Here is a 22,599-nt window from a genome sequence, read left to right as displayed (position 1 = left end):
GGATCATCTCAGTCACCCCCTACCTCATTAATCAGCGGGTCCCTTGGTTGGCCACACATTCTCCAGGAATTATTACTCTTTGGTGGCTTGGCCCATAACCCCTTTCCCTCCCTCCTTTGCTCAGTTAAGTCTCTTCATCTCATTCTTCAGCCCAATTGTCATCTTCTGAAGGAAGCCCTCTTTGACCTCCCAAACTCGGTTAGCTCTATATATGGCACCATGAATCAGCCCTCAATGGCACTTGCAATGTTTACTGTATTTGTGTGATTCTTGGAAAATGAAGGGCTGTGAGCTTTGACAGGAACAACATTGATCTGGCTCATCAGGCATCACTGGAGACCAGCACAGTGCCTGGCACAAGGTGGACCCTCAGTATTCATTTCTTGGCCAAATGAATGAATGAATGAATGAAGGAGTCATGTTAGAGTTCAGCCCTGGGTGAGAGCCCTCTTGAGTTGGCTCATCCCAGTTCCTCCCACTTCTGGGTTCAGTGACTTCCTGTTGGTAGCTTGAAATTGGCCATGGAGGAGTAGTTACACCATGGAAATTGGCAAATGTTACAAATCTACATCATCATTATTATTACTAGAACCACTCTTGTTATATTTTGGAGAGCTGGCTTATCAATAGGCCACTGCCCTTCAGACAAGAATTTAGGACATGGAAGTGAGGAACGTGAGGTTGGGAAGGAGAAAAGTTGAAGCAACATCCATATCTCAGACCCTCAGGCAAAGAAGGCATGAGGGGGTCAGAGAAGATGGAGAGGCCACATCACATGAGGGGTCAGAGGCACAAGCATCTGCCGAGCCTCCTCTTTTGGGACTCTCTGAGTTTGGAGGCACTTCTATTCCCCACCCACTTGAGGTGACTTACTCTGCCAGTTTCTTGAAGCCGATGGCTCGCCGCTTTGTGGGGGTCCCATTGGTACCTTTCCAGACGTGGGTGTTCCAAGGCTCAGGCTGGGAAGAGAGGACCATGGTCAGTGCAGTGAGGAAGTCTAGTTCCCCTTAGGGTCATGCAGGACTTCCTGGGTGCTTGTGGTTGCCCATCTATGTCCACCTTCAGTCCTTGAAGGGACTGATTCTGCTGCTGGTGTACATAGGGGTCTTTGTACAGAGTGGCTGGTCCAGTCTCCCTGCATTGTCCATCTAGACTTTCCACTCAGCCCTCAATCCTTCTCAAACACTCTCCAGAGGATCCCATTAGTCTCTGAGCTAGAGCTGTGCTGGCCAATATGGTAGCCATCAGCCACATTGGCCATGGCGCCCTTGAGTGCTCAAAGAGCAAGTATGAATTCAGAAATGCTTGAAGCAGAACATGCATCCGAAATATTGAAGATTTAGCACCAAAGAGGCAGAGAGGGGCAGGACCTGGTATTCGAAGGAGGGGGTGAGCCGGTAGTTGAGCATCTCCTGGTGGAAGACTGGGGTGATGCTGCCGGACATGGGGGGCACAATCCACACCCAGTCAGCAGGGCAGCCCCCCCGGCAGCGGTATTCATTCTCCATGTGCTTAATGAAGGACTCGGTGGCCGAGTGGTGGTCAACGATGGTCACTTTGTCACTCTGTGGGAGGAGAGGGGACGGGGAGTCAGGAAGGAAAGGAAGCTGGGTTATTTCAGGACTCCTGTCCCCATCGAGCAGTGTTTCCCAGAGGGGGTCCCGGAGATGACATGAGGCCGTGTGAAGTGATTCTCCACACATCCCTCTCAGTTGTACCCAGGGGAGTCTCCTTTTGGTGCTAACCCGTTTTTAACGCTTCTCTTGCCAATTTTCCTCTCTCCTTCCTCCCCCACCGCCATTTTTCACCAGAGAGAGCAACCTCAGGCAGCACTGAGCCAGAATTTAACAACTCTGTATTGTTTCCCTTGTGTTTATTTGCTTATTAATTTATTTAATATTATATTACCTTCTATTTATGGCAACTGATACTGACCCTCCATTTATAGTGCTGATATAAAATCCTCTTAAGCATTTTTAAGTACTCAGGAGGAGTTTATTAAAATTAAGACACAGAAATTGTGGTGGAGGTGGGTGGGTTGCCTATCTAGGTAACCCACCCCCCTGGGCCCGTGCTGGTTGGCTGGTCTGGATTTGAACCTTGTCTGAAGAGCGCTTTCCCTCTCTGTCCACAAACCCCTGCCCCTTTCCACATCTTCCTTCCTCAATTCCTCATCCTGCCTCAAATCTCTCCTATCTCTGGCTCACTGGTCTTCACGCCAGGCCCCCAACCCGCCAAACTGTGCTCCATCTTTCTCAATGACTCCCCAAAACCCACTCCTCCACACTTAAGACAGTAGAGGGAACTTCCTTCCCCCTCATGCCAACTCAACCTGTCTCCTCCCTGGGATGTTCCTGCATGTGCCCACTCTCCCTACACCTGACATGGAGGCCCATGGTCCGTATTCATATCTACCCAGGACTTGATCCATTCATTCTACAGCCATCCTATGTAATTCCACCTACCACTGATCCACACATTCAGAGGGACGATATGCTTCTGATAATGAAGATGGGTATTCGTGTCCGTTATGTGATAGTCTGAACCCCAAAGAGGTGGCAAGACACAGAGGATGCCTGGCGTCCCAATTCCAATAAATCATAAGCAACAAGTCCCAATGCCCCTCCCCCCACCTATTCATCTCTTCCTCAAACGGTCTCCACCCAAGTTCCAAAACGGAGATCAAGGCATGTGTGTTGGGAAGTAGAACTTGCTGGTGAACAGATCTCCCCACTCCTGGCAGCCAGGTCTCTTGACCTTCTGTTCCAAGCCTCTGGAAGGCTTTAGTGCCCCCTGGAGATGTGCCAACCAGGGCGTGTGCCCTGCGCTACCTGGAAGCTATAGAGAACAGCAATGTTGATTTCCACCAGCGCCTGGTCCTTCCACAGGGAGGATGTCTTCCTCATGTCCAAGTTCATCTTCTTGGCCACTTCCTGAAACAGGAACGAAGCACAGACTCACAGGCTGGGCCCCCGCAGGAGAGACAGGGCTACCAATGAACTTCTTCACCAAGTAGCCAACTCAATGCCAGGCTGTCAAACTCACTCTAAAGACTTTTTTATTGAGAACCCGCTGGTAGCAGAAAGCTAGAGTGACTTGGGTGGCCATTTTATTTTTGAGCTTACCTTCTAGTGAGGGAGAGAGACAGTTAATATTGTGATAAATGCTAATTCCTAGGGAGAAAATAAGACAAGGGAGGGCGATGAAGAGGGGTGAGGGGGCCAGACTGAGCCAGGGTAGTCAGGAAAGACCCACTGTGGAGGTGGCATTATCGGGTGAGACCCAGATGATGAGAAGAAGCAAGATGATATCTGCAGGTCTATGGAGGGAAGGTTCTAGGCAGAGAGAACAGCCCAGGTGCAAAGACCCTGAGGTGAGATGAGGCTTGTACCATCTAAGATACAGAAGGAAAGCCAGTGTATTTGAGGGGTGGGAGCAGTAAGCCAGGGGAGTTGGTGGGAGAGAGAGGCAGGACTGGATCGTGCAGGATTTGGGATAAGCCTAGGAGTCAGGATTTCATTCCAGATATCATGGAGAGGGTCTTTGGAGGGTTTTAAGCAGAAGAGTGGGTCTGGAAGTGACATCATCTGCTTTCTAGAAGGAAAAGCTCTCCACTGATCCTGCTCTATGTCTGGAGAGTAGCCATGCTTGGGACCCACATTGCAGGGGCTTTGAGCTCAGGGAAACACCTGCCTTGAGTCTATCTGACAGATAAGGAAACTGAGGCTCAGTGAGATCCATAGAGCCATTTGGCCTTGGAGCTGGGGCCCAGGCAGGGGCCCAACCTCCAACACCTGAGAGCAGCTACCCAGCTAGCTGACTGCCTTGGCTACAATGGAAACAAACCAGCTCCTGATGCGTTACAACTCGAGCTGAACCAGGGGCTGATGTCAGGAGAGGGGAAGACCCAATGGCAAATTCATTAATTAGAGCTTTGCTTTTCCTTCCTCTGTCAATTCTAGTCACTTGTGGGAGCCCAGGTCTCATTATGGGGCTAGGAGGCGACAATTTCTCAGGTTTGGGGAAACGGCTTCCCAGCCCGGCTGTCAACATTTGTACATAACAGAGATCAGACTGGGAGAGCTGGCGCGGGAGTGTCTCATTTAAGTTACTCCGGGAGGACTGCCTACAATGGAAATGTAAGCAGAGACCTCGAAAGCAGATCTCATATTAATCCATTCTTTGCGGCTGGGGTGCGAGGGTCTGCTGTGGTCCTTTGGCAGTGGCATATCCACAGAAAGAAAGACATTTTCCATTTTCCATAAATACCTACAAAACTTGAGTTATCTTACGAGAGCAAAGTGTCTGTGGCCATGATGTTGCCATTGTAACTGCCCCACCATTACTGTGGTTACAAAAATGGAAAGCAGTTGCAGGAAAAAAAAAAAAAAGACTCTATGATTTAAAAAAAAAAAAAAAAATCCCCAAATGTGATTGGAGTCACATCTATGGAAATTGCCTGAAACATCTTTTCCTTTCCTGCTGTAAGTTTGCAGAGATCAGTGGCTGCCCAATAGAATCTTCTAGGGAGCTTTGAAAAATGCTGGTATTGAGGCTCTATCCCTGAGCAATTACATCTAAATCCCAGTGAGTGGCACTCAGGCATAATATAGTCCCCTAGGTAATTCCAGTGTGTGGCAAGGCTGAGGACCCCTGGCTTCCATTTCCAAGCTAATACCCATGGGATTTTTTTTTAAAAAATTGAGACATCGTGGGCATATAACATTGGTGTGAGTTTCAGGTATACAGACTTAAGGTGCTGGTTTGATACATTTATATGGTGCAATATGATTACCACTGTTAGTTAACACCTCTATCATGTCACATAATTATTATTTCTTTTTCTGTGTTGGGAACAATTAAGACCCAGTCTCTTAGCAACTTTGAAGTTTATAATTCAGTATTGTTGACTATAATTACTCTTCTCTGCATTAGATTTCTAGAACTTATTTATCTTTCCACTGCAAGTTTGCACCCTGAAACGTCTCCTCCCTAATTCCCCCACCCACCAGCCCCTGGTAACCAGCATTCTGTTCTCTCTTTATGAAATTGGCCTTTTTAGATTCCACATACAAGAGATATCGCAAAGCATCTGTCTTTCTCTGTCTGTCTTATCTCACTTAGCACAATGTCTTCAAGGTTATCCATGTGAATACCCATGGACTTTATTTTGTTATTATTTTTTTAAGATTTTATTTATTTATTTATTTGACAGAGAGATCACAAGTATGTAGAGAGTCAGGCAGAGAGAGAGGGGGAAGAGGGCTCCCCACTGAGCAGAGAGCCTGATGTGGGGCTCAATCCCAGGACGCTGGGATCATGACCTGAGCTGAAGGCAGAAGCTTAACCCACTGAGCCACCCAGGCGCCCCTATTTTGTTATTATTATTTCTAAAGATTTTACTTATTTATTAGAGAGAGAGAGAAAGAGAGAACAGTCATAGGCAGGGGGAGTGGCAGAGGGAGAGGGAGAAGCAGATGCCCCACTAAGCAGGGAGCCCGATGCGGGGCTCAATCCCAGCACCCTGGGATCATGACCTGAGCTGAAGGCAGACACTTAACCGACTTGAGACACCCAGGCGCCCCACACCCACAGATTTTAACAACAGAAACCTAATGCTCGATTATGAGTTCCAGTCTTGCTTTATTTACTGTGTGACACAGGCCCAGTGCTTCACTTCTCTGTTTCTCTTGCCTCCTTTGGAAACACCGCCGGCCACGGCAGACAGTTGTTAGGAATAACAGTTGCTGGCAAGACCACAGCTATCCTGAGGCATCTGCCAGATTCGAGCTCCAGACGCTACCCTAGCAGCCCTTAGTAGATGAGGATGACTCAGCCAAGGAGGGAATCAGACCCTCCACAGAGACGTGCATATGCTGACACACCAGCGCCAATCCTCCTGCCTTGTTTTTCAGGAAAGAGGCAAGAAACATCCCGAGTTCATGGGTCATTTTCAAACCATTCTAATAAAAGGCTGTGTAAGCCGGATGGTTAGGAACTTGGACCATAAGTCAGACTGAGTTCTCATCCCCACTCTGCCACTGGCTAGCTGGGTGACCTTGATCTTGTCCTCTAATCTCTGAAAGACCTCAGCTTCCTCACCTGTGAAATGGGGATTATCAGACTCAGAGGCAATACACAGTGCTTGGCACAGTGCCTAGCTCACAGCCCCTGTGCTGTTCCCGCCGCAGACAATCTGGGATTACCGGGGGGTTCACTCGCGGTGCAGCCTCTGTTCTAACCTCTTCGGGTTTCCAAGAGCCAAAGCTCGGACGTGGGGACAGAGCGCTGGGCCCGCCCCCTCTGCCTCCTGCCTGCCCATTGCGATGGCCAGGGAGGGACCTCACCTCCAGGATGTTGTATCGAGAGTTGTCACAGTAGTCACGGACGCCGATCTCCGTGCCCATGTACCAGCCACTGAAGGGGCAGGCGCTGAACTCCAGGCCGCCAATCTCCAGCAGCATGTTGGACACAGCGGGGAGGCCATACCACTTCAGGCCCAGATCCTTGAACCACTCAAACCTGCGAACAGTGACACGGCCCAGGTCACCATGGGGCAGGAGACTCTCAGGCAGACGCGTGGGTGGGGCAGTCGGGAGTCTGGGGATGTGGAAATGCCAGCAGCCTCCTGGGCCTCGCTAGGTCAGTCCCTGACCCCTGGGCTCCATTTCAGACCAGTAGGATCGCAGGCTCCAGAGCTGGGCCCAATGATACACATTTTTAACGTGTCTCCCAGGTGATGTGGAGGAACATGCAAGCCTGGGAGCCCCTGTACTGGGCTGCCATTGATCTCCCGAACCCATTCTGAAAGCTAATTCAGGAGGAAGGGAGTCTTGCCAAATTCCTTCCTACCCCAGGGCCTTTGCACGGCATGTCCTTCCTCCCGGGATCCTTTCTCTTCCTTCTGTGTCTGCCCAGCCCTTACCTAACCTTTAATTCTCAGCTAAAATATTGCTTACTCTGGAAGCCCTCCCTGATGCTCAGTTTAGGCTGGGTCAGGTGACTTGATGCCTCTGGGGATCATACAATTTCTTTTGTAGCACTTTATTAGAATTAAATATTTATTTAGGTAAGAGTATGTGCAAGTTCTCCTTCTTGGGATGGAGAACACCATGGAGGCAGCGACCAACTCAGCTATGAAGGGCTGCACAATGCCTGGCCCAGAGCAGGATTCATAAACCATGTTGATGGAATGCATTGATGAATGTAGGCCAGGTTTCACCGGGAAGATTGGGTGAGTTCCCAGATACTGGGCAGTGTCAGGAGCTTCAGGAGCTTCAGGGGCTCCCTCTCCAGGGACGGGACGAGGGTGAAGTCATTAAGGCTCTAGCCTTGGGTGCAAAATTTAAGACGGCTCTAACAAACTCAGTAATCAAGACCAGTACTATTTTTTTTTTTTAACATTATATTCTAAATTAACTCCATGTTTTCCAAAAAAAATCAGTACCCGGCCCCCAAAAAAATCCACAACAAACCATCAAAACTTTAAATAAAGACAGGTCTCACTTGCACATGCATGGCTCACCTTGCTTGCTTTACCTGAATTTCAGCCCTGAACTGGATCCCACCTTTACTTAAAATTTTCACATAAACATTTAAAAATTAAAGTTTGATAAATTTTTTGGTACAAAATTAATTTTTATAAAAAGATTGCATTAAAATAATATTTGGATTATTGAGTTTTTTGCCCTCCCCACCCCCATTTTGCCTCCAAGGTCAGGGTCTCACTATGGATTTCCTTCACTCTCAAAGTGTGAATTCTGCTTGTGCTGCTGGCCCGGCTCTTATAGTTCCTTCCTGGCTCCAAATTCCTTCTGGACTTGACCCACGTCAGGTCACATAGTTTTAAACAGCTCTATTTAAAATGAGTGCCCACAACAAGACAGGAGGTGCTTCTGGCTTTCTGGAAAGCTGGAAAAAGGCTGGAAAAGGGCAGGTCCCGGTTGACTGCATAGGAGTGGGGTGAGGAGGGAGATTATGGCTCAGAAGAGATGGTCATCTCCTGGCTGGTCAAGGAGGACTTACTGCTTGGGGGAATCCACTGTGAGCAAGGAACCAAGACCCACTTTCTGCCTCTGTCTGGGCTAGAGGGAGAGTTAGGGGCTTAGGGAGAGGCAGAGAGGGGCACTGGGTGAATCCTCCCCCACCTCCCTCCCCCTGCCAGTTCTTCTTACTTGGGGTGCCTAATAGGCACTTCCAACACCAGCTCTGGGGGAATCTGGAACAACTCGGGGTCGTTGCCGTTGGCCTGGAGCAGGAGTGGCAGGACGTCGAAGCGGCCCCTTGGGGGTTTCCAGCCCTGCTGGACGCAGATCTGCAACCAGAAGTGGCCAGGTCACACCACCTCCACTGCTACCGTACCCCAGGCTCCCTAGCCACAGCAGCGGGGGGAAGAAGGCGCAGAGATCCCAGTGCAAGCCGGCCAATGGCACTTTCCTCTGGAGGCTCTGGGCCAAGTTGTTCTTGTCCACTAGGGACTCCCGGATGGCAAGAAAGGAATCTGACTGTTTTATCTACACCACCCTCAAGCCCAGGGTCTGGCACGTCCTAGGTACTCACTCTGGAACTGTGTGCATTGGGTACCCTGAGATAGAGAACCTACCACATTTGATGAGGGTGGAATGATTAGAATTTGTGCATAAATGCATCTGTTAGAGCAGATGTCGAATCGAAATATAAAGTAAGCCACATAGGTAATTGAAAATTTTTTAGTAGCTACATGTAATTTAATTTAATTTTTAAATTTTAATTGTTTAAAAAGATTTTACTTATTTACTTGACAGAGAGAGACAGAGTCAGAGAGGAAACACAAGCAGGGGGAGTGGGAGAGGCTTTCCGCTGAGCAGGGACCCCCCTCCCCATGCAGGGCCCGAACCCAGGACCCTGAAACCATGACCCAGACTGAAGGCAGACGCCTAACGACTGAGCCACTGAGGTGGCCCTTAAATTTTAATTTTTTAAATAAGATTTTATTTATTTGAGAGAGAGAGAGAGAGAGAGACGAAGAGTGAGTGGGAGAAGCAGACTCCCTGCTGGTCAGGGAGCCTGATATGGAGCTCGATCCCTCATAATCTGAGCCGAAAGCAGACATTTAACCGACTGAGCTACCCAGGCTCCCCTTTAGTAGCTACATTTAAAAAAGTGAAAAAGGAGCCCAAATATAAAGCAAGTGAAATAATTTCGATAATAGGCTCATTTAAATAATATATTTTAATTTCAATAATATTAGATTACTAATTATCATCATAATTATAATATTTATTATATCAATATTAACTTACCAATATTATATTAAGTACAGTACCAATAGCAATATATATATATATTCTAATAATATATTTAACATTTACGTTAAATATGTAATATAGTTATCCAATATATCAAATATATATAACATATAATTAAATGTATTAATCATCATTAATGTCATGATAAATTCTTAAATACATTATTAATATTACTATAATAAAAGACATTTAACAAATGTCAATACACTTATTAATTCAATTGGTATATTAATTTTTAATAAATATAATAGTCTAAAATTATCTACAATATTATTTCAATATGTAATCAAGATGAAAATTATTAATGAGCTATCTTCCACTCTCTGTCTTGTTCTCAATCTTCGAGATCTGGTGTTACACTTGCGACACACCTCAATTTGGATTTTTCTGGGGCTCACCAGCCACATGTGGCCAGGGGCTGCCCCACTGGACAGCACAGGGAGAGTGGGTTTCAAAAGACACGGTTATGGTTATGTTTGGGGTGTTTCTGTCTGCAGTGTCCATAGAAAGAAGAAGCACGAAATCAGGGGCTTAGGAAAACACGGGCTGTCAGCAAGGTTTCTGGAGACAGAAGGGGAAGAAGATGCTGTGGCATTTCTGTTCCGGTGGCCAGGAGGACAAGGTCAGCCAACTTTGCAGTTAGCGCTCAGCCAAGTGGAGCCGAGAGTCTGGCTGAGTCGGAATCGGCACAGGTGCAACTCCTGGTCGCCCTGGTTACAGCCCCTTCTCCTCCATAATAGTATTTTAATAAGAAAAGCCACATGCAAATGAAGTCAGCTGTCTTGAGGGACTGGAGAAGCATTTGGTCTTGCCAGCTCTGTCCTGAGGGGCGGTGTTTGACGAAAGAACAGAGATGAACTTCAGCTGGGGATGAGCGGGTGATAAGTAAGAGGGGAGCTGGGCTGTGTGCCCGGGAGCATGGGTCTGCCTGCGGTGTCTCCTACGGGCACAGGTGCGAGAAGCTCCTGTGCATTTCCTGTGCTACCTGTCTGCAGCCCCACAGATGGGGAGATGGTGGTGTTCATTTTCCTGCCAGCTTTTATGAACTGACTTGGGCCACCAGAAACTGGGGTCATCTTGGTACGATGCAGAGACAAGCCCATCCAAAGAAGGGCTGGGTAGGTAGACCCGGGTAAACGGATGAATGAATGATAGGAGTCTAATGTATTACCGGGCTCAGAACCGGTATGCGTGTCAGCTCCTCTCCGGCTCGTGGGAGGCAGATGTGGACTGCATGTCCAGCTTTCTCTGTGCTCATTTGGTGGCTTTGGGTAACTCACTGGGCTACGGTGAGACTCAGTCTAGTCATCTGGGAAGTGGGACAACAGTTCCTATCATGAGAGCTGGGGGAGGTAATGGATGAAGATGACCAAATGGCCAGCTGGAAGGGCACCAGACGGAGTAGGGGCAGCCAAAAGGAGCAGGAGGTCTGGAGAGGAGTCAGTGGTACCCCACTGGCCGCTTTCCCTATGACGATCACATTAAAGTAAGAAAAGGTTGTGGATGAAGCCAGTTTGGGGGATTTAGAGCCCAGGCAGGGGCCACGGGGGCACATACCTCTGTGAATTCCACATTGGCTGGGTCCCCAAGGATAGAGCCATCGGGCTGCTTGTAGCCGGCATAGCGGATGAGCTGGGAGTTCCAGACCCGGAAATCGTGCTTGCCATCGGTCCTCTGCGGAAATATGGTGATGGCAGACCTGGGGCGGAGAGAGGGGGACATTTGCTGTCAGGGTGGGGCTTAAGCCTCACGGACTTGCTGGAAAGGGTGTCACCCAGTGCGTGAGGCTCAGGATGGATGACCTCTGTGCCAAGGTCCCCAAGGGACCACAGAGCTGCTGTTGGAAGGGAGGGACTATGTCCTGTCCCTCCACAGGAGCACTGGTCTGAGGCAGGGTGGAGGATGGGAGGTCCCACGCCAGCCTACAGAAAAGCAAAGATTGCTGCCCTAAGTGGAGACTCAATCACTCTTGACGTGGGCTAGTTTCCCAGGGGTCTTTGGCAGGAGGTGATCTGCGGAGAAACAATGTGGGATCCTCCTTCCCTCTAAGAGCCCACCACTGATTCCCAGTTCCAGTCTCGCTCTTATCTCCAACTTTAACTTCTCGCCCCACCCGCCCACCCCCAGTACCATTCGGAAGTCTACACACCTACAGCTAAGAAGAACCCCTAGTGCTTCCCCTGCACTCCTATTTATTCGCTTTAAACGAAAACCGGAGATCGCCACTGGCCTCGCCTACCTAAACAGGTAGCTAGGAGACCATATACCGTTATTACATTGCAGGAAGGTGTTGTGCTCTGGGGAGCACCTCTGATGGGGAGATCAGCAGCAATAGAGAGGTGTTATGGAGGTTTCCTCACCAAACTGAGACTTCCTCTTTAGCATCATCAGAAGGATTGAAAACAATAGAAAGGAGAATGACTTCTTCACAACGTGGTTCAATGTGAACTCATCCCAGGAGCTCCGGCCACCCTGACTCGTCAGCGCCATCTGCGGACTCAATCCCAGGCTAGGGGAGCCGCCACCCTGGCTTGTGTCCATGTGAGGATCATGGGGCAGGTCTAGCCCATTGCTTAGAGATCTCCTCCTCTACACATTCTGCCACTGCAATGTGGCCCTGCTGCCCATGTTGGCGGAACCCTTCTCTGCTGTCATGTGCCCAAATTCAAGGCCGGACTCAGATTCACTTCCTCTACAAAGCATCCCGTCTTATCTGTTCCCAGGGCCACCTCCTTTCTGAGTACCTGTGGGTCTTACCGTGTGCCTAAGACTGTATTTCAGTTACTACTGCAGGGAAGGTGCATTGCACCAGGTGGGGATGAGTCTAGAACGAGGGCTGAAGGTAGGCGTCCCACGGAGCCAAGAGTGCTCTCAACAGCAGCCTAGCAAGGGCGCCATATTGGAGATGAACACAGAATGAGTCAAACTGACAGCGTTCCCTTCAGCAGTAAAACACGCTGCTGTTTCTTTGGTTGAGCACCAGATAAAGGGTGTTTGTGTAACATATATATTTAAAAAGCGTGTTTAGAAACACCAGAATCACACTCAGCGGGTGGAATGCTTACTCTGTGTGCGGGAACTGAGACCAACAGGAGAAACAGAACCCATTTATGTCTCCTAAACATAATTTCACTGAACGGCAGATTGAATGCCTTACATCTCCCTCTCCCTCCCTTCTTCTCCTTTGCCTGCTTCTTCTGTTATGGCTAGATTATTTCTGTATATGGTATACATTCTCTGTTGGCCTTCCTATCATGTCCAGATGTGTGGTTGTCAAAAAAAAAAAAAAGAGAGAGAGAGAGAGAACCAGTTGAATATTTTCTTTAGGAGAAGATCTCAAGAAGCCCCACAATTAATAACTAAAAAAAGGGGAGGTGCACTGTCTGGCTTTTGGTGACACCCCCCCCCCCCCAGTATTGCTTTGTAATAGCACCATTTAGAAACTACCAGAACAGCCCCTAAGCTCCTGGAGGGCTGAGACCTCACGGGGTTCTCCTTTGACACTCAGGATATAGAATACGGTTCTTTGATGTTCTCCGAGCTTTGAGGTCTTTTAGGAAAAGATTGAAAGACCGATTCCCCAAGCAGGCTCTGGGCTTCTGTTACAGCCTCCTTCCCTCCTGGCGGGCTCAGCTGGAACGGTGTTTCCTTCTCAAGGAAGGGACATGGCCAGAAAAACTCATGCTTCACGCAAGCAAGCCACTATGGGGATGAGTTCAGTGCAGGGAATCTGCATCTCCTTTCAGGGACTCTCCCTACAGTGGCACACCGGGACCCACCACGGGGCTGGTCCGCAGCAGCTGGGACCAGATGCTGGGCCAGAACCTGACAGGGCAGAAGCCTGACAAATAGAACTGGCCAGCCGCAGGGCCCCCGCTGTTCCATCCAGCAGCAACTTGCCAGCGCGGAAGCCACCAGCCCACGCCGGAGCCTCCCTGCCTTAGCCTGCTGCCCGGGCCATTGTTCTTTGTTTGGGGCGAGAAGAGTCCAAGGTGTGGCTCGGCTTGGTGGAACCTGAAGGAGCCATGCCCACTGCGACAGGAAGAGACATTGTCTTTTAAATCCAGGAACATTCTAAGACAGCCCCAGGCTACCGCAGGAGCTGGTGCAAGCAGGTCACCACTGGCACTGGGATTTTCCGAGTCCTGGGAATGGGAAACACCCTTTCTTGCCCTTTCCACAGGGTTGATACCAAACTGTGGGTTGAACGTGATTTTGGCCACTGCAGCTTTGCAACCCATGCAAGAGTCCCAAGAGACGGAGTATGGCAGGTAGGACAAAGCAGCCAGGACACCTCTCCCAGCTGGGCACCTCTCCCCGAGAGGAGAGGGGGAGCATTTCCTCGGCAGGCGAGCCAACTCCAGACCCAAGGGTCAATGCTTTGGGGACATCAGACGCCTCTCCCGCAAGCTGGCAGGCTCACCTGAGGTTCCCTTTGTTGGTGGCATACTTGATGTGGTTGCAGATGTAGTTGAACATCCCGTGGGCCGTGGTGCAGTCGCGGGCATCAAACACCTGCCAGGGGCACGTGGTGAGAATGGGTGCCTCCTCCCTCCCTCCTCGGCTCCCCCAGGGCAGCCGAGGAGAACCCAGGGCCCACTCCACCTGCTGTCCCACTCGGAGAGCGAGCACTCTGCTAATGAGACCTGGGCGGGTTGGGTTTTATAGTGTGTGTGTGTGTGTGTGTGTGTGTGTGTTTCTCTATCCTAATAACCAGTCCATCAAACCAGGAAAACCCCCCTGAAAGCAGGCATGGTGTGTAGGTACAGGTGGCTACAGGATGATGAGTAAAGGAGAGACTTGGGTGGGCTGGATATATTTCCCGCTGAGTTACTAGGGATCAGGGATTTAAAAACAAAACAAATAACAATCAAACAAACCTCCCTTGGTCTTGATAACGAAACTACCTGCAATTTCAGACTATTCCTGTGGGGTGCGGTGGGGGGGGGTGTAGAAATTTTAGCAGAGGATGCAGAATCTAATGCTTTCAGTGAGTACACAGAGAATATAAATCAGAGAGTAGGAGGAACGCAAAAGAGAATGGTAGGGTCTGTGGTAAAGTGGAGAGCATAAGTCTCACCGATAGATGTGCAAGTTCCTTTAAAAAACAAAACAAAACACTGTGTTGGCTCAATGAGACATGACTATGAGGCAGAGTCGGTCATGACCTGAGAATCTGGGTCCCTGTGACCACCACCCACTATCTTGCTGTGACTTCCAGGTACCCCTGGAAAGAGCTGACCCTTGGTAAGGCTCTTCCCTCCCCACCCACCAAGGAGCTCACTGCCTACCTGCAGCTTGGACCACTGGATCCTGCCAACGCAGCGGGACGCATTCCGCCAGGCATGCTTTGCCCCATAGATGAGCTCCGTGTCTTTGAGCTGGTAGGTGCCCGTAGTTTCAATCTCTTTGTTCACCTCTTCCAGCCTCTCTGTGTGCGCTTTGGAGCCAAATCTGAGTGAGGAAGGAAGGGACATGGGAGTGTCACCTTCTCTCCTGAATTAGGGGTCAGTGGAAGGAGCGAACCATTCCAGGAGGGCAAAAGCCACAGCAAGTCTGGGCTGGTATGTGGACACAACGTTCAAGCACAAGCAGACTGCGAAAACTCAGATGCCCACAAAGGCCCAGCAGTGACCGAACTGGCTGGGTGGGGACTATGGCCAGCGGGCGAGCCTACGTCTGGTTCAAAGGGGGTAGCTAGCACTCTGCTGGCAGGAATGGGGGCCCAAGGAGGCCAAGTCTCATTTCAAGAGAAACTAGAAATCTGATTTTTATTTTTCTGTATCTATTTATTTATTTTTAAAGATTTGATTTTTAAGTAATCTCTACATCCAAGGTGGGCCTCAAACTTATAACCCCAAGGTCAAGAGTCATGTGCTTCACCAGCTGAGCCAGCCAGGTGCTCCTGGAAATCTGATTTTTAAAAATTTATAATTTAATTTACTTTTGATTTATTTTTAAATATTTTACTTATTTATTTGATGGAGAGGGAACACAAGCAGGGGGAGCAGGAGAGGGAGAAGCAGGCTCCCTGCTGAGCAGGGAGCCAATGTGGGTCTCAATCCCAGGGTCCTGGAGTCATGACCTAAGGCAAAGGCAGATAGATGCTTAAGCGACTGAGCCACCCAGGAACCCCTGGAAATCTGATTTTTAAAGAGAACTCTTCTAATTTTTAAACGATGACAAGGAATTCAATTTTAGGAAGTTGAAAATATTATTATGAAAAATTTGGGGCTTACAAAAAAGTATTGAGAATAGTATATATAATGATCACCCAGGCCTAAGAAATAACAAATGAGAAATATTATAGTTCCTTGGAGACAATGTTCCCATTATAACCCACTTTCTTCCCAAAAGTGTCTCATGCTTGCTTTCTTTCTTTTTTTTTTTAGATTTATTTATCTATTTCAGGGTGTGAGAGTGTGTGCGTGCACATGCTCAAGTGGGGGGAGGAGCAGAGGGGGAGAGAATCCCAACCACACTCTGTGCTGAGTGCCGAGCCTGATGTGGGGGTCGATCTCACGACCCTGAGGTCACGACCTAAGCTGATTCAGGGGTCAGTCGCTCGACCAACTGAACCACCCAGGGAGCCCCATCTCATACTTTTCTTTATATATTTGTCACATGTATAAATATTCCCTAAATCACGTACAGCATTACTCTATTATGTTTATTTATTTTTTTTAAGATTTTATTTATTTATTTGATAGACAGAGATCACAGGTAGGCAGAGAGGCAGGCAGAGAGATAGGAAGGGAAGCAGGCTCCCTGCTGAGCAGAGAGCCCGATGCAGGGCTCCATCCCAGGGATCACAACCTGAGCCAAAGGCAGAAGCTTTAACCCACTGAGCCACCCAGGTGTCCCTACTCTGTTATGTTTAAAAAGTTTATATAAAGGGTGCTACCCGGAATGTATTATTTTACAAACTTAGTCTTTCTTCCTTGTGGTGTAGTTATTTGCAAGCTTTGTGCCCATGAACATGCTGGGTGCTGACTGGCTCATTTTTTGCAGCTGTATAATATTCCACGACTTGGAAAATACCACCAGTTACTCAAACATTCTCCTGTTGAAGGAGTTGAGGTGATTTCCTGTTGGTTCTTTGATTTTAATTTTTTTCCCTGCTAATAACAATATTTTAGCAAACATTTTTATGTATGTCTTCTGGTGAACAAGAGAGTTTCTTGTGAGAGTTTCTTTAAGGTAGTATGCCTAGACATGGAATTACGTGAAATGCTTCAAATTTAAGCAATGCTTTGCAGGCCAAACAAAGACATTTCTGGGGGCCAGATGTGGCCCTGGAGCCACCAGCTTTCAACTTGTGTGTGTGGAGGGCAGAGCCTTCATGATTAGGTCTTGGTTCAGCTATCGTAGTGCTGGGGCTGAAGTCTTTGTCCTGGTACTTGGTAATTGACCCCCGGGGTCCCAGAGTCAACACACACTTGCCTTTTAATTGACGAGTAGTACTGATCAATGAACTCTTTGGCGAGAGGGAAGAGCTGTTCTTTCGTGCGGACGTCTTCAGGCCTTCGTATTTGCTGAGAAGGGAGCATGATAGAGCCCATACAGATGTGCTCGGTGCACCCTGTTTCCTGGAGGGAAAAGAGAGAGTTGGAGGATCGCTTGGTTTTAGCACAAGGGGGGCTGTGGGCCTGGATCTGATGTTTGTTGTGGAGTTTATCTGGCCTTTAATTCCCAGATGGGATTTCTCAAGTACCAGCTTCAAATAATTGTAGGATGCGGTCATCAGTTAAGGGGAAGATAGACAGGGGTTTAAGGTTCTAAAAATGTTTGCTCTACTCAACGAGGGGAAGAGGGGCTTTCTGATTGGCACTCCCCGGGAATCAGATTCACTGGTACCTAAGTACTTTTTTGATTCCATGTTGATCATGGAATCGTGTACACGATTCATGTTATAGTCACTCATTCAAACACATCTGTGGGACGCTGACTGCAAAAAAGTAGCCCCAATTCTTCTGTGCCCTATAGTTACACCCTTTGCAGTATGACTTAATAGCAATTCTCATTGAGGGATGGAGTCTAAATCCTCTTTCCTTGAATGTGAGCTGGTTTTAGCCAATAGAAAACGGCAGAGGTGAGGCTGGGTCCACCCCATGCCTAGGCCTCAAGAGGTCTCATGTGCTTCTGCTCATTCTCTCTGAAAACCTCGCAACCACCACGGGAACAAGGCCAAGTTAGCTTGTTGGAGGATGAGAGATCATATGAAACAGAGTAGAGTTATCCTAGTTGAGGTCACCCAGATCAGCCCACCCACAGCTGGCCTCTCAGGTGGACTGCTGATGCTTGGGATCAATTGAGACAAGACCACCAAGCCAATCTGCGGACTTTTGAAAAATAATAAGTGATTGTTGTTTTTAAGCCACTGAGTTTTGATGTTCGTCACACAGCAATAGCTAACCAATACAGTATTCTTCCAAGAGGGTCATTTTCAACAAAAGTGTAAAGCAACATGTTGCCTGGCTGGCTATTAAAAAAAATATGATATAAAAGTTCAGCTGACACACAGTGAAAGCAAGGAAGGGCTCGTTCCATATTTCATTAGTGGTCAGGCAGTGAGAGACAGAGAAAATGTGTTTGGAATGAGCAACTCCTCTGCTTGGATTCTTTTGGGTTCAAGGTACCCAATAAAATATTAATAATATTAATACTAAAAAATATTTAATAATAAAAAGTATTGCCATGAGTGAGTCAGTAGCTATCAGCAGTTCTCAAATGAGAGTGGATTTCCCACCCAGGGGACACTGAGTGATATCTGGAGACATTTTTGTTGTCAGAACTTCAGCGGGGTGACTGACATCTTGTGGGGACAGGTCAGGAGTGATGGTAAACCCCCCACAGTGCACAGGACAGTCCCCACCACAAAGACTTAGCCAACACCAAATGCAGTTAGTGTGAGCTGGGTCTACATTCTGCTGGCATACTCACCAGTGTGCTCTTAAGGTGAAGGGTGTCGGTGAGAACCACGTCAGTCTCCCAGTTCTTGACCTTGAGGAAGCGGGGGCACTTGGAGGGGCTGCCATTCTTTGTGGGAGACTGTTTTCCCGAGGCAGGGGGCTTGAGGAGAGAAGGAAGGATGGAACATTAGACAGGGTCCTGAGGGCACTGGAAAACTGTCTCCACGGGGATGGGGAGTAGAGTCGCTTTTCCTGGCATCTTTCAGAGTCACTAAGTATCTGCACAGAGTAAGGACTCATTCTCCCAGGGTGATGCATGCAAGGTGGCTGGGAACCTGGTCCCTCTGTCTATGCAGAAGGAGGCACTGTGAAAAAGCCTTCTGGGTTCTGTTCTGCAGGGAGGGGCCAGGAACTCAAAGGTGGCCTCTCTGGTGTCTAGTACAGGTCCCAGCATATAGCAGGACCTCACTGAATGTTTGTTGAATGAGGAAATATCCAAGGGACGCTGTCGGCTTCTCTGAATGGTACCAGCTTTCAGGGCTGAGGAATCAAACCTGAAGCTAGGTCAAGTTTTTTGGATGTTTGGGCTTTCCTGCTACATACAGTCCAAACTCACTACTTCTAGTGAGTACTAGGAAAACAGAAAAGATTCAATGAGAAAGTTTTGAAGCATAGAATATTTCACCCAAATTTCAGGTTTCTGCCTTTCAAAAATGCCAAGTGAGTCCCTGCCTCAGGGCCTTTGCACTGACGGGCCCCTCCGTGTTGAACAATTTCAGCCCCCCATTTGTCTTCACTTCCATATACAAAATGCCCAGCCAGCGGTGGGGGATAAGTCCTGGGCTCGCCAATGTTGGCCTGTCCAGTTTAGACCTCATTAATAAAGATTACGTTCAGTCTGAGGTGTTTCTGAGTAATTGTCTACCTGCCTATGCATCAGACAAGCGTCACTCAGTCAGCAACTGGAAGGGAGAGGCAGCAGGCACACCCTGCCACGTCAGCTGAGCGAGAGAGGGAAGACAAGCGAGTGTGGAGTGACAGTCATGCCAAAGAATGGAGCACTGCACAGTGACCTTGCGGCAGGGTTTTCACACATTCAAATGGTATTTATTGAGCACCTACTGTGTGCTAGGCATTGTTAGGCACTGGGGACACTGTAGTGAACAAGACAGAAAGTGCCCTGGCACACTGATAGGAGAGAAGTGGAGATAAATCATAAGTAAAGCCATAAATGAATGACAGAATATCAGTTAGTGATAAGGATATATGATGATGAGAGGAGAAAGGCAAGTACAAAGGCCATGAGGTAGGGATAAGCTTCAAAGGATCAGCAAGAAGGCCAGTGTGGCTGGAAGTGTAGGAGTGTGGTTAGCGCCAGGAGATGGGTCCTCATTTTTTTGGCTTGGGAGAACTCAGGTGGGTGAGGAAGCTATGAATTATCATTTAGTGGGCTGAGTCCAGGAAAGAAATCATAGACTACACCGAAGGGCTAATACTGAAAACTGGCATTCAAGAAGCACTTACTATATGTCAAGTAAAATCTTATCATGCCCATTTTACAGATGAGGAAACTGAGGCACAGAGAGGTTAATTAGGTTGTCCGAGGTCACACAGCTAGTACACTGGAGCCAGGCATCGAATCCTGGCAGTCTGCCCTGCAAACCATGTCCTCAGCTGCTAGACTCTCCTGCCTCTTGGCCTCTTGGTCATTATGCATAATTCATTCATTCATTTGTTCATTCATTCATTCAGCATGTGTTTATTGAGTATCTCCTATGTTCTAAGCAAGGCTGCAAGGGCCAGGGCTACAGTGACAAACCAGACAGAGGTGATCTCTGTCCTCAGGGAGTTCAGTGTACATTGCGGGGTGGGGGGAGGGACGACAGTTGTCACGGTCATTATAACCAAGTGCACGGTACTATAACGTGGGATGTTGGCAGTGTATAAGGGACTGTGGAAGCACATAGGAGAGGCACCTCACTCAGGGTATCTGACTCCTGAATCAAGACCTGAAGGGCAAATAGTTGTTAATCAGGCAAAGAGAGAAGACCAAGACCTTTTGGTCTTTTGCAGGCCAAAAGACCAGCCTATGCAAAGGTCCTGAGGTGAGAGCATGTCACAGCCTCCAGAACCATGCAAGTGATAGCAGAGAACACATGGGAGGTACCATGACTCCCTGCGGTGGCCAGATCCAGTTACCCCCAGTGGTTCCCATCTCAGTGCTGGGCCTCACCATCCATCTGCCTGTGCAAGCCGTGAGTGGGAGCTATTCTGGACATCATTCTCTTTATCCCGTGCACCTGATCCATCCCCAAGCCCAACCATTTTAGCTTCTCAATAGCCTCCCTGTTCCCGATCTTGTTCTCCCTGGCCAGACCAGCATCATCTTTCACTTGGATGAATCCAATCACCTCCTGAATGCTGGCCACCGCATACCGCTACTGGCGTTCTAATCCACGCCAGAAGACTAGGGCACTATAATCTTTTTTTTTTTTAAAGATTTTATTTATTTATTTGACAGACAGAGATCACAAGTAGGCAGAGAGGCAGGCAGAGAGAGAGGGAGAAGCAGGCTCCCTGCTGAGCAGAGAGCCCAATGTGGGGCTTGATCCCAGGACTCTGGGTTCATGACCTGAGCTGAAGGCAGAGGCTTTAACCCACTGAGCCACCCTGGTGCCCCTAGAGCACTATAATCTACAGTCATCTACAGTACACCTGTTAGTCCTATCAGTGCGACCATCGCCACAAGTGTGACTAGTCTGATCACACCAGGAGCAGAAGAAGGATGCGGAAGAATTCTTCCCTTCGCTCTCATTTGTATTTCTTGCTTGCTAAGCTCCAAGCTATTTTCCTTCTGTCCCCTCGTGAAGCCACACGGACAGTGCCACTTCCTTTGAAAGCCTGGCCAGACAGCCCCAGTGCTTCTTTAAGCTCTGTCTCCACTACGGTCTCCTCCAGCCGATACGCAGGTGATGGACATCACACCTTTGGGCAGGATTTGGTAGCGACTAATTCCTCTGACTATGCCAGCAGCCTGCAGCCAGGAGAACCCCCCACCCCCAAAAAAATCGGATCTCGCCCAAGTGGGAGGCACCCCGGCCGTCCTCCCTGAAGACTGAACATCACGCAGCCAGTTTGCAAACTCTCTTGACCATCCCCATGCCGGCCCCAGGGGCTGGGGAGTGGCTGGAACCCAGACCGGGGTCGGGGTGGGTATCAGACGCAGTGCTGGCGCTGGGGTCGGGCCCAGGACCCGTGCAGGGGGTGGGAGGGCCGACAGGTGGGGAGCACAGGGAGGCGGGAGGAGGAGGTGTGGGCTGCGGCCGGTGGGTGGGCAGCCAGCAGCTGGGCAGGGTACGGCAGGAGGGACGTAACCGGCATTGGGAAAGAGGCCGTCTGCTGAGGTTCCAGTTGTGCGAGGGGTGGTCACTATGAGCCGAGAAACTGGGGGCCCGGGCGTGAGCCGTGCCTTTCCACCCTGGGCTGTGCTGGGCTGCACACTTGAAACCAGGCATTAGGAGGTCCCTGGCAGGGCTGTTGTACTTGGGGCTTTGATGTTTTAATTAGCCAGCAGTAATATTAGATGACTCAGGAGGGGACAAATGGGGAGATTAATATAGCAGTCAGGGGCCCTGCATGGGGGATGCAAATGACTTTTCTGAGTGGGGACGGGAATGTTCTCACTAAAAACGCAGATTAGGGCACTTGTGAGTTATTAAGCTGTGGACAGGGCACAAGTGGGCTTTGGGCAGCGGCTACACGTGTCCTTTTCTGGATTTGTGTCTGGGGTGGCCAGTGGAAGCTTCTCAGGTGGCAGGAGGTATGGCTAGATCTCCGTGGGCTCTGTGGGAGGGCGGCCTGGGATGTTTGGTCCTAAATGGGGCCAGGAGGCTCTGAACTTGTGGGCATTTCAAATGCTCTGTCAACACCTCTTTGCTTCTGGAGGCTGCACGAGCCCTGAAGAAATGCACGGCAATGGTCTTACTGCTCAAGAGGAGAGAGCGAGGAGAGGTCCTATAAGCCCAGAGCCCTGAGCCCGGAATTCAGCTTTGTAGGCGCCCTGACACCCTTTCCCTCTGCCTTCTCCGCCCTTCTCTCCTCCCTCTCCTTCAACAAATAACCTGTTGAGCACCTGCTATGTGCCGGGGACTCATGTTCTTGGACCTACCATGGTCCCCACTCTCATCCAGCTGCGTGCAGGGTTCTGCAAACTGCAGCCCATGGGCCAAAGCTCAACCACTGCCTGTTTTCACACATCCCAGAAGCTAAGGATGGTTTCTTCATTCTTCGCCTGACGAATAAAAGTATCAAAAGCAGACTGATGTTTCATGACATACACAAGATACAGGAAGTTCAAATTTCAGTGTCCGTAAATAAAGTTTTATTGGCACATGGTGACA

The 22,599-nt window shown here is 48.9% G+C and overlaps 1 protein-coding gene across 7 annotated transcripts in view; it reads right to left on the bottom strand.

The window, feature by feature from the left end:
* NOS1 (nitric oxide synthase 1) overlaps positions 1–22,599 on the bottom strand; it is a 175,719-nt gene that overhangs the window by 39,973 nt on the left and 113,147 nt on the right. For all 7 annotated transcript variants that reach the window (XM_059140981.1, XM_059140977.1, XM_059140980.1 and 4 more), the window contains exons 4-13: positions 18,231–18,359; positions 16,731–16,876; positions 14,579–14,741; positions 13,711–13,802; positions 10,845–10,986; positions 8,175–8,314; positions 6,348–6,522; positions 2,832–2,933; positions 1,371–1,565; positions 874–959 (exon numbers count right to left, since the gene is read on the bottom strand). In XM_059140981.1, the coding sequence (XP_058996964.1) occupies positions 874–959; positions 1,371–1,565; positions 2,832–2,933; positions 6,348–6,522; positions 8,175–8,314; positions 10,845–10,986; positions 13,711–13,802; positions 14,579–14,741; positions 16,731–16,876; positions 18,231–18,359 (1,370 nt within the window). The remainder of the gene's footprint in view (positions 1–873; positions 960–1,370; positions 1,566–2,831; positions 2,934–6,347; positions 6,523–8,174; positions 8,315–10,844; positions 10,987–13,710; positions 13,803–14,578; positions 14,742–16,730; positions 16,877–18,230; positions 18,360–22,599) is intronic.

This window comes from Mustela lutreola, chromosome 11, assembly GCF_030435805.1.
Source record: "Mustela lutreola isolate mMusLut2 chromosome 11, mMusLut2.pri, whole genome shotgun sequence".
Taxonomy (NCBI): Eukaryota; Metazoa; Chordata; class Mammalia; order Carnivora; family Mustelidae; genus Mustela; species Mustela lutreola.
The sequence above is the reverse complement of the archived record's forward strand: the minus strand, read 5'-3'. Positions and strand labels throughout refer to the sequence as shown.